General features: G+C 38.7%; 1 protein-coding gene across 1 annotated transcript; it reads left to right on the top strand.

The window, feature by feature from the left end:
- Nucleotides 1-863: 863 nt before the first annotated feature.
- LOC144643119 (uncharacterized) lies at nt 864-10,722 on the top strand. The gene is made up of 7 exons (XM_078502270.1): nt 864-1,701; nt 2,740-2,834; nt 4,111-4,267; nt 4,806-4,869; nt 7,923-8,200; nt 9,301-9,520; nt 9,745-10,722. The coding sequence occupies exons 1-7, from the start codon at nt 1,018-1,020 to the stop codon at nt 9,810-9,812; spliced, it is 1,566 nt and encodes a 521-aa protein (XP_078358396.1). The 5' UTR covers nt 864-1,017; the 3' UTR covers nt 9,813-10,722.
- Nucleotides 10,723-12,777: the final 2,055 nt, after the last annotated feature.

Below are 12,777 nucleotides of genomic sequence, written 5' to 3' on the forward strand. Positions count from 1 at the left end.
ATAACGAACGATTCTCTCCGCCCCAGTGATAGTAAAATATATGGAAAAGAACCCGATATAACGAAACCTCGTTATAGCGAACATATTTTGCTAACCCTTTGGCCCTATGTTATATCATGAGGTTCCACTGTCTATTGGTTGCCAAGATTCAGTAGCTTGCGTGCAAGTGTTTCCTTTGTTGCACTCGAAGTGAAATAGGAGACGGCTGTACGCAGGCGAAGTTTCGTCCAGAGTATTGCAAATGCCAAGCGCTGCAAAAGTACAGTTTTTCTGGCTGCAAAATGTAGTTCGTTGACAATTTGTTGAATAATAAAATAATTATCCTGCTCAATCTTGCGGAATATCGTCAGATTTTAGGCAACTCGGCCTACGGCCTCCTCGTCTAAGTAACAGGCGACATGCCGCAATTGTTAAATTTTGGACTGGCAATAAGCCAATCTGATTGGCTAACTCTTACCTGTTTTACACACTTCTTAAAACAAAGAAAACTCTCACGAACAAATATACCTTTGTAAATGCGGTGGTCTTCTCCAAAAAAAGAACTATTTATCCATTACTGTTGTAACTTAAAAGCGCAAAATGCTGAACAGAAAAAAAAAACAGAGGAGACAAAAAGGACGAGAAATAAACAAACGTCCTTAAGATAATCACTGATGTATGAATATTCGATTCAAAATCTCTAATTTGTCATGCATTGATTCGTGATGTGATGACAGTTTTATTTTCATAACTGTCAAGTTATTGTGTATTGTTTCTATTGATGACATTTATTTAAATTTGCCCTTGATTACCATTTAAAGGTTCAGAAGGCTCTGTAGTGCTCAGTAGAGGTGTTTATTGGATAGGCGCTCTCCACTACGAGATTGAGAATCCCAGAGCATATCTTGAAACTGTTTGAAAGGAAAATGAAATCTTTCTTGGAGCTTTCCGCACGTTTGTCACATCATTGTCATCTCATTGTTTCTCTTTGATCTACAAGGAAGCGATAGCGTGACAGGACAGTTGGGTTTCGACTACATGGATTTAAACCTCGAAGAAGACGTAGCGAAGCCAACTGAAGCAGGTTGTGAACTCAAGAGGAGATCCGTCAAACGAAGTGTGAACAATTCCTTGCACAACCAGACCGTGTCACAGCGGAATACCAGTAATGAAACTGTAGCCCACTCTACAGACCCCAGTACACTGGATTACGAAATGACACCAGATGTCTTTGACGATTGTTTGGTTTGGCGCTACACTTGTCCTGATGAAGTTAAAATTTCTTGGCTACAAGCGGCACCATTTGTTTATGATCATGCCGGCAGCAATGAATATAAAACCGAAGAACATACACCAAATATGAAAGGCATATTTCATGAAGTGGTGACCCGTGCCATTGGCATATGTTGTAAAACATTTGCTGGCAAGATCCCGCGAGTTCGTTTTCTCAAAAGAGCAGCGAATCTCAGGGTTCTTCATCGCGAACTTATTCACGGCCTGGCAGATATGATAATCCCTGTACACAGCAGTGAAGAGAAATACGGAGGAAGCTTGCCGTACGTGAAGATATTGGATTCTCCTGGTGTTGTACTTATTGTCCCTCATTCTCAATCCTCCGTTAAAGAATGGAAAGTGGTGTTACAAGCCGTATCAGGAACATGGCCAGTGGTGTTAATGGCGTTCTTAATGTCATCTGTAGCAGGTGTATTTGTCTGGGCCTTGGTAAGTAGATCAATTTGCAAAGGTTCAGCATTTAAAATCAAATACAAGTAACAGCGAAAGAAATAGAGTCGTGGTGAAGAGTGTTTAAGACGGAATCCGCCAGGACTTGGAGTATTGATTGGCCAAAATTATGTACCAAAAAATTATTTACATCTTATTGCAAACTTCTGTGTTACTGTTTCAAATATATTTTCAAAAGAATTCATTTCTAACAAAAACAACAAACATCGGGAACAAATTTCGAAGTTCCACTGAATTCCACTGAGTCGCTTAAAAGATGATTTAACAAGAAAGCTACACATGAGATTTTACCTATAGTTTTCATGGTTCTTGTAAACTTTGAAATTCATTTTCTCAGGCTCTGATAAGAAATTGTTGTTGGTGTTATCACGGATAACTACTTACATCTCTAGCTTTAAATATAGGGTAGAAAATAACGCAATAGGATTTAATTATTCTGGTACTCGATTGTTGTCCAACTAAAACAATATCACTCGATTTGCTGATGGATGCTGTCTTAAAACTTCATAGTGAGAGGTCGAATGAGATCACAACGGTCCTCTTGATTTTTTCTCTTAGCCTAGCCTCCACATAATAGGTAAATAAATTTATTTATTTACGGTAATTGTTACGAAACCATTTAATATGATGGGAATACTATTATCACGTACATATTAACATGCACTGGCTTAGTTAAAAGTTTCTTCTTTAATTTAGAAAGAAAGAGAAATTCATTCTATTCAGTTGATTAAAAAACGCACGCCTTTTTTCAAATTCGTGCGGGTTTAAACTTCCTGTTAAAAAGAGCACGTGTCTAAGAACAATGCACAAAGAAAATAACACCCTAGCATTGAACTGAGAAAATTTTTGTTGTTTACATTGCAATCATGTTACTTAATGTACAGAGCATAATGTTAACAATAGAGCACAATATTTACACGGTATTAACTCTAAAGTAAATTGCTTCTTCATGTCTACCAAGCAGTATCGAAACAGGATTTAATTAACCTATTTCCTAAATTCGATGTTTTTTGTCAGGACTCGTCACACAATCCCGAGCAGTTTCCGTGTAGGTTCGACCGTGGCGCGTTTGAGGGATTTTGGTGGGCGTTCGTAACTATAACGACTGTAGGGTGAGTAAAAACATTCTGATCAATTAGTCCATAACACGCACGTGAAGCACGACCGTGCCTCATGACATGATTATTTCTTGCCGAGTGTTTTCTTATTCTTCTTGTTTGAATAAATTCATTCTCGCTGAAAAATCGAGGTACTGATTTTTTTGCTCCTTCTGGTTGTAAAAGCCTGTGAAACTCACCAATGACGTAAAAGAAAGAAAGACCTATAAACAAAGAACCTCGAAAAAATATAGAACAGGGAAACAATAGCTCCAAAACAAAAAAAATATTTCAGAAGATTTTATACCGAGGTAACCCTTATTTTTTCTTTGTATGACTTGTCATTTTGAAAATGATACAAAAGAAGGCTGAATTGAATTTTCTACATTGTCAGTGGTTGCTAGACTGCGCTTCTTTTGTGATGATAACGACTCTTTCTTTTTACTTTCCACTTTCTGCTTCGTAAATAAAATTAAGATAAGAATTGCTTGAACGTGATATTGTAAAATATCAAGTGACAGCTAAGCGTATTGTTTTTTTGTTCTGTTTCATTTCCCCCTCATAAGAAAGTGGTTGCCTTCTTACATCAGAGGGCATCTGTCAAATGTATCTGCCTCCTTGCAAAACCTGAAGCAGAAAAGCATGCAGTCAGGGATAAACTTATTTGTGTTGTCGAGAAAAATGCCGGACAGACCGAACTTTGGCATAAGTTATATCTTGATCAAATGAGGTTATTTACTAGGCCAATGTCAAACCGCATACATGTATGACATTCTAGTTCTTAGACCTCTCTTCTGTTTGTGTCATATTTAACGACATTTTTGGCTATAGCTGTTTGCATTTTCTTTTCAACCTATTCAAACACGATAGCTTTTGTTGTCGATTTTTGACACAGATCCTTGACTAGTCCATTGTCCCTAATGTGTTGAAGAACTGAAAAAAAAATTTTAATGAGAAAAATATTCCGATACGGTTGTTCCGTGTTAAACCGGCGCTTTTAATGTGTTGTCTGAAGAAGAGAGTGGCAATACTAATAAAAATAGTCAATAGAGTAGTATTGAAGCGTCATTAAGTATTATGATTTTTGGCTCTTCCCCTCATAAAGGCAACATTATCCAGTTTAAAAATCCCTCATAAACGATCCCTGTCATACCACTTGCAACAAATTGTTATATTTAAGTCGGGATTGAGATCGAAGATAACTTGGATTCATTACACTGAATTACTAAATTTACAACTGATTTACTGAATGTACAATTCTGAATTACTAACCACCTCTTTTAACTATAAGATATGGCGACAAGACACCGAAATCTACTCTTGCCAGATCGTTTGCTGTGGTTTGGATATTGATTGGTGTTACTGTTTGTTCTGTGATGACCGCTACCCTCACAGATACTTTGACAAGAGTCAAGCTTGAGAAATATGACGTCACGACAGGAAAACGGGTTGGCTTTTTCAATGTCTTTTTTGCGCTAGAGAAAGCGTCGATGATGATAGGAATTTCTTAAACACTTTGTACAGTAGCTTATAGTATGTGTCGGTATTTCTATATCCTTTTTTTCAACTTGGAGTTGGTCTCGCATTTGTTCCAGATCTGTGCTGCAAGTTTGATCCCTCTAACTTTTTTGGGAGTCGGACGGTCAGCTCTCTTGACTACCGTTTGGACACTGCGCGGTATTAAGGATCGCTAAACTAAGAGAAAAGCAAATTCCCGTTTTAGTTCACTTAACTGCTAAACTGAAATCAAAGAATGGGAAAAGGAAAATGCGATCCATGTTTATATCTGTTCCAAATGATCACATCATGAGAATTCTCTTTTGATAATATGGCTAAATGGGAGGCTCCCTGGCTTTTTTCTGCAATATAACTTACTTCCGAAGATAGATATGGTCTTTTTAAAGCTTTTAAAATTCAGACTAGGTAAATAATCTGACCTACAACTGTTTGTTATGCTAACGAAGATTCAACATTTTCATTTGGTAGATTGGTGTCTTAAGGGACAGTCCTGCTTTCCAGGATGCCGTCAATTTGGCCGCTAACATAACAAGTGAGAAAACGTATTAACTGCCTATTATAGCAACATGAAAATAAAATTTTATCTTACATCCAGGTATGCTAATTCTTACAAAGGAATCTTACATAAAGAGTGCAAAGAATTCTCATGTGTCTAGCTACACACCTGACGCGAGGCAATGATGGAATTTACTTATAGTCAGGTCGCTTAGGGCAAATTTTTGGAGAAATCGTGACACGGTTGATAAAAGCACCAAACTTTGCAGAATGATTCTTTAAAGACTATTAAATAATTTTATCCGTGGCTCCACCTGAATTTTTTCTTGCAATTTGCAAAATTTGCTAAACATTTTGACCACGCACAATCTCTCAAGCACCGCTACCACGCCATTTTGAATTGATTAAATTAAAGTGGGTCAGCAGGAAATATTTCTCTACTCCGTAAGTAATTTGCAGTTTTATGATTAAATGTTGCAAAAATATATATAAATTGAAGACATTGTTGAAGTTTTTTGCAAAAATTGTAATTTTTAGATGCAGTATTCTAAAATGTTTATTATGGTAATTACAGTAGAACCCCGGTAACTCGAACTCGGATAACTCAAAAACCCTGCTAACTCGAACTGAATTTCGTTTCCCTCGATCAAAATTTGGGTCAAATTTACCCCGATAACTCGAATTTCGGTTCTTGCAACTCGCCACGAATTCTCATTGAAGCAACGAACGGATCACGTATTTGACAGCCTTTTTCCATTCTTATCATAAGAATTTATGATCGTGATAGAGTTTCTGACGAGATAAGTTTAATTTGCACTGTACCGTATACTGAAGTGCTAAAAAATCAGCAAGCTATCAATTATTAACTTGGCAAATTAAACATTTAATCGACCCGATAACTCGAAACCCCGCAAACCGGAACTGCTAACTGGAACTGTTTTTCGTTCCCCTTTAGAGGTCGAGTTTAATACCGGGGTTCTACTGTATTTATGCGCTTGTAGTTTGTGGCCGCCGAGGGATGCGGAACATGCTTAAAGAAGCCTTGAAGAAACGAGATTACACAGAGGACGCACAAATTTTGGTCAAGGCAGCTTCAATAATAAGAAAATACATTTTCAGCCACGAGGCATATAAATTTAATCAGGGTCGTAACCAGGTATATTTTTTCATCGCTGATCCCAAATTTTAGCTCTAAATTTTGATTCCTGATCCCCAAAATGTGGCAACATTTGATCCCTGATTCCATTCTGATCCCATCTGATTGGCCGATCCGGATCCCATGACTTGTGACCCGGGATCTCGGGTCCATGATCCCAATCCCGAGGCTGTGATCCCGATCCCAAGGCTGTGATCCCTTATCCCTGATCCCATATACCTGGTTACGACCCTGATTTAATGGTCGATTGTTTCCATAAAATAGTCAAGAAGCGTCGTTACCATCTAATCTTTAGATCATAATATTCTTAATTTTCGATGGAGACGGTTTGAAAAAGCAAGATAAAAAAAAAAAAACAAAATCGTGAACCGCCTCTGCCTGTCTACATTGACTTTAACATACATAGATTGAGAAGCAAGCGAATCATCCAGCATTTACACCAGCTGGGAATTTCTATTTCCTATGCCAGGGTCACACTAACCGGCGATCTTTACCTTCCCGCCGCAAAAAAAAAAAACAAAAAAAAAAAAACGCCTGATCGCAGGTTAGGGTCGCACAGCTTCAATTTTGGACAGCAGAAGCCATGTGTCAGCACTTTGACGAAGATGGTCTGCGAAAGGTCTGTTCACTGTTGGTGCCTTAGACAGCCTTCGAAAAGCTCTATTTTGGTACCGGCATCAGTTTCCTCCAGTTTCCAACCGAGAACCAACCGGGTAAACGTATACCAACAGCTACGATTTCTCCATCTGTACCTAGAAAGCTCTCTGACATTGTTCCACGCTATATCTGGTTGTAATACCACATCCATGCAGTTTTAGGGGACAGGGCAGACTTGGCAGGCATTTAAAGAAGAAACAGAAACAATTGCCTATTCAGCCTCTCTCATCCGTTTGAACCCCTTGATGCCGACTGTGAGCACGTCCGTAAAATTGAACGGCTGGTTATCATTGTTTATGACAGAGAGAGTTCGTCCTTGTACCTTAACCAAACTTGGATTTAACTTTTCTGTCTTAAGAACGTTCATCGAGAAGATGCCACTGTACAATGCTTTGCTTTAATTCACTTTAATAACGCTCAGCAAAATATCCCTTCACCAGACTTTATTTTAACCGAACTTTTGTCATTAACAATGACTGCGTGGAACGCTAGGGTTAGGGAACCTGAAAATCGCGTGTTTTTTTCTTCAATTTTTCAAGTACTCTGATAAATTCCTATACAGAGGGAACATTGAAGAACAGCGTTTATGAATTTATGCAAATTAGATAAAAAAGTTCTTGTTTAAATTTCAAGAAAAATGAAAAAATTTGGATGGAGCCACGAATAAACTTAAAACAAGTATCGAAAAATGGCTGCATGCAAAAATTGGGGCTTTTATCACAAAATATAATCGATCGCTTACGAAGGGGCATTGCGGAACAACTTTTATGAATATATGCAAATGAGCTAAAATCGTTCTGGTTTAAATTTCAAGACAAAATAAAATAATTCGGATGGAGCCACGGATAAACTTAAATAAAGTATAGAAAGGAGTCCGCATGCAAAAATTGGTGCTTTTATCACGCAAGTAACGATTATTACGCTAACCGACCTGACTATTAGGAGAGTCATATCAAACAACTGTTGCCTGTTTCCTTAGCTGTACCGTAAAACCAATTTCACACAAGTCGACCCTAAGTAGAGGGTCCTAAAAAGGGGCAGGGGGTATAAAATACCATTTCCCAGCCTATTGTTTTCCCGATTTTCCAAATCCCAGCCCAAGTTCTATTGTTTATTTGTTTGTAATTCCCAGTCCCAGGGACCCAAATTCCATTTCCCCAGTGAAAATTTGCCCAAATCACAGTTACCATTTTACTCCTTCAGGTCCCTCTTAATAGTGAACTAGTCTGGGTTGCATTTACGTCTTTTAGTAATGCCCTTTGACGTCTCCTTTGTAGTTCTTGAAGATCGCGATGGGATGTACGACTCGCTTATTAACCGGGAGGAAATCGATGTTATAATGGATGACATTTTTCTTGGAATCGAATCTATGAAGAGGAAGGACAAGTCAAAACAAATAACAATTGCCGACTTTATCCGACATAACCGTGCCTACGGTGTGGCGTATGGGAACCACGTTTTCGAGGAAGGCATCTCAGATTGCCTGTCAAATGTGATCAAGTTCCGTTACAATGATGTGCTTAAAATCACAAGCAATTACATAAAAGATTCTCAGGTGAGATAAACGTCTGTAAAAGAAGCTAAGAGTTTCATGCATGAACGTTTGATTTAAAACTGTCCTCAAGTGTGGGAGGCGCGGTGACCTAATGGTTAGCGCGCTCGACTTCGAGTCGACCGGCCCGGGTTCGAGCCCTGGCCGGGGCGCTGCGTTGTGTTCTTGGGCAAGACACTTTGCTCTCACAGTGCCTCTCTCTTTCCAGGTGTATAAATGGGTACCGGCGAATTTACTGCTGGGGGGTAACCTTGCGATGGACTAGCATCCCATCCAGGGGGGAAGTAGCAATACTCCTAGTCGCTTAAGAAACCGGGATAAGCTCCGGCTGTATGGGCCACTTGGCTCGGATACAGACTTTACCTTTACCTTACAAGTAAAGCACTGTGTTCTGTTTTTGATTGGTCGATACCACATTTAGAGTGACAAGAAATTAATTTCCACTAGATTAGTATCCAAAGAATTTGCCAGTCAAATGTTTTCATTGAAAATGTTGCGATCTTCACCATGATGGTTTTTACGGCAGTTAGGACTGAAATTTTCCACACTTTTTTTCTTAAAACGACTAGATAGCATCATCCTTGTATTTGTGCCCAATACAAAATGTACAATTTCAATAAATGATAGACGTTATATAGAAGGTATAAACTTAAAAATGGATATTGACAGGCGCAAAAAAATCGCGCGGAATATCGCCTGATACTTAGAAGAAAAGCCAGTAGACCGAATTGGCTAATATCAGACGATATTCCTCAAGATTGAGCAGGATAATGTTTTAATTATTATCCTTTTCAACGAAAAACTTTTGACTTCAAATTTTAAACCGTAGTTACTTTATAAATTATTTACAACAGACTTGATGATTTCGACATTGCTGATCCTAGCAGTATGCAGGATTCGTGTCACATATCAACATAGTAAATGGCCTAGCTCACCACGAGTCTCTCGTAGCTCAGTTGGTTAGAGCGCCCAACCGGTATCTGGGAGGCCATGGGTTCGATTCCCGTCGGGGACTCAGAATTTGTCTTTGTCCCATGCTCGTGTCATTGTTGAAAAATTCATCTTCATTACTTCATAAAAGTCTTTTGTATTTTTGATTTCAGGCTGCCGAAAGTCAAAAGACGTCCTCTGATGTTGATCATGATACCATTAACGCGTTCGACTCTCAGTCGCCAATATTCCTGGCCGTTGTAGTAGCACTGTCTTTTTTTCTATTTTCTGTCCTTATCGGTGGCAAACTGTGTTATTTTATTACAAAGCAGCTGAACAGGAGGCGGAATACAAAATTAATGGTGACGTATAGTGAGGATATAACCCCGCAAGGTAAATTAATTAAAGGTTGCTTTTTACAGTCAAATCTGTAGTAAGTTGAAAAGACACAGACCTGGTGCGGTCCCTAAGCCACATTCAGAGTCATGTTGGATTAAAATAGTCAATGGTGTGGCAACTTCTAGTAACAAACTGGCAGAGCTTTTGAATTGGTCAAGACTACTTGTCCATAACACATTCAACTGACTTGTTTTATATTTTCTTTTATATTTCTGCAGTGATTGTTGACAAAGTTGAACAGTCTTCGTCGAGTTGTTGTCATGGGCAACAGCAAACAGAGGTTTAGTTGTTCCTGAGTTAAAAAAGTCATGCAACAACAACAACAACAACAAGCTTCATTTGCATGGCTTCAGATACAATGCGATGGAAAGTACAACTAATCCTCTAGCTGTGTGTGGCACGGCGTGGCATGTTGCTGAGTATCGGAACTTGTTGTCCAGTTAGAGTGCTATGCAACTGTTACATTGTATAAACACTCTCAACCCATGTTCGTCGTTCGTTCAAAAGTTCGATTTAAATTTCTTTTTTTGCCCCACCCTCCTCCCCTCAGCAGGCGGTGGAAACTTTCGTTCCTGTTTCACTCCTTGGCATGCGTGCAAACTATTACCAATGAAAATCTTTTTTGTCTTTTTTTTTTCGATTGATGGTACTCATAATGTCTTTCGGCATTAACGATTCCACTGATTAACAACCATTAGTCGAAACCAGGAGCCATAATCGATTATTATGACTCCTGTCAAAACAGCTGTATAAAGCACGTGAGCAACCTGGAGGCAATTTTTGACTCGGTCAGCAGGGACAACATTTTGACTCGGTCAGCAGGGACAACATTTTGACTCGGAGGGGTTCGGGAAAGGGCACCCCTCTTGCCTTCTACCAGAGTCAACCTTTCTCTAAACAAAAAAGACCTTAAAATGAAAGTTTTAGTTAGCTTTGCTCTGTAAATTTAAATTTTAATACGTCGTGTGGCCTTCTATATTAGATATTAGCGTATTTACCCTAAAAGGGACCACGGTGTATATTAAAGTTAACGGCCCTTATTAAAAACTGGTTAAAAAACTTTTTTAATACTTGTTTTATTTTATCCAAAACGATAACAATAAAAAACTCAGTTTAAAACCAGGATGTAAATGTTAGTCTTTTTTTCAATATCGGAGTCAATTAACCGCATAAAGGGGTAAGCGAAATGAGCTTTAATCAGTTTGAATGTGTGTATCAACGTTTGAATTTTTTTCGTGGTAGAGCAACCCCTAAGCAACTTTTGTCTCCAGACGTAACTTTTAAATAACAATGAGCTTATATTTATCAGAAATATCGAAAACGCACAACATTTATATAGCTTTTTAATCTATGTACCCAGACGCAATCTGCGGTCTGAAAATTGTAAAGAACTAGTTCACCCGACTTTTACGTTCTTATAAATTACAAACATGTACGATCCAAGAGCTTTCTCCAATAGTGCTTCCTTACTGTGGAACTCTTTTCCTTGGGAAATAAACTTTGCTTCTACATTCTCTAGTTCTAAAAGCAAAATCAAGACATCTTTAAAAAAAGAAAAAATATATGTGTAACACAGGGGCAGTTAAATTATTATATTATAGAGAAAAATACCTGTAGAACGGCACCTCAGATATTCCTGTTGATATTTTCCCCAAAACACTCTTTGCGTTCGACGAAGGAGAGCGCAAGCCTAATTCTGTTTTGCGTCCTGTGTCTTTTGAGTTGGTAGGCCTGTGCACTGTTATGCGGAATGAATCGAGCCGTAATGCGCGCGCAGGTGTATGGACTCCAAACTGGCCGCCCCGATTGATTTTTGCAGGGGCAAGTCTCGGCCGGGAAACTGGTGCGACGATATTTTAGTCTCGTTTTCGCATTGAATCGTCCCTTTTGTCGTCTTTGGTCGCTGTTCTGCACGCGTGCTTCACGAATTCGCTAGAACATTTCGTTTGGTCGCTAGATTGTGTACTTAGTAAAACTGTTTACTTTCGTTCTCGTACAAGAATCGCCTCTTCTGTCGTCTTTGGTCGCTGAACTGCGACCAAAACTGACCGTTGCTTGTGGTCAAATAGCAAATGTTCTGAGTTGAATAGCTCAGCGGCCATTGTGCCACTTGATCATGGCTTGCGATTAAATAACAAACTTACCGAGTTATGTAGCTCGGCGGCTGTTGAGCCACTTGATCATTACTTGTGATCAGAACACGGCGTTATCGATTGATGAGGCTCGCATTTGCGTTAAACATTTGCACGGTGTAAACGACATCAGAGCAGATGAAGCGATCGAATACAACCGAACCATTGTTCAGTTAGATGAAGCGATCGAATACAACTGAACCATTGTTCAGTCGAGTAAATGCGGCACCGGAAGCATTCTTTTGTATAACGTGACCAAATCACGTCGTGCACAGAGTTCTGTCCAGACTTCGATAAATGATACCCACAATAATTATGATAGTAAGCTTATAAAGAGATATGAAAGAGATGTCCGTGTTGTAGCTGGAAAGAATGGCGATAGGAGTTGTTCTGTTGCTATGATCTCTACAAATGCTGAGAAATCTCAGGCTGTGAAAAAAGCAAAAAGCAACAGGAAACGAGACAGAGAACCATCTCGAATTTCTGTTCGTAGAGTTACTAAATTGCTTAGAAGAAAGAAATACAGAAGTAGACTTAAAAAACTACTGAAACATAATTTCCCAAGCTCCTCACTTATTAGAAATTTTTGTAGCAATTACAAGAAATGGTTTATTTTGTGTAACTCTGAACATTTTTACAGTAAATATGTTTTTTTCATAAACAAACAGAAAGAGAAAAAAAGATACAAGTATTGCACTGGTAAACAGAAAGAGTTATCAATTGACACGCTTCAAACAAAGTCTGACTTCAGTCAAAATAGCGCTTTTGGTCATATTTTCCAAAGTTCAAATTTAAAAGGAGGTATGCTTCCTGCAAATGACAGCTGTAATTTGCTTTGGGTATCTCTTAATGAGAGACTTTCATTAATAAGTTTAATGCCTTATGATGTTGGTGGGAGTGGAGACTGTTTTTTAGGTCAGTTTCACACCAATTGTATGGAACTGCAGAGTTGCATTTTCAAATTCGTGCTGCTGGTATTAGGCACTTGAATAATCATCCAGAATTTTATGTTGAGAACGTTTCTGATAATAGTTGGCAAGACTACATTCAGCAAATGTCAACACCAGGAACTTGGTGTGACAATGTAATTATCCAGGCAGTAAGCATTTTTAGTTGAAA

This window comes from Oculina patagonica, chromosome 2, assembly GCF_052425735.1.
Source record: "Oculina patagonica isolate OP01 chromosome 2, crgOcupat, whole genome shotgun sequence".
In the NCBI taxonomy this organism is placed as follows: Eukaryota; Metazoa; Cnidaria; class Anthozoa; order Scleractinia; family Oculinidae; genus Oculina; species Oculina patagonica.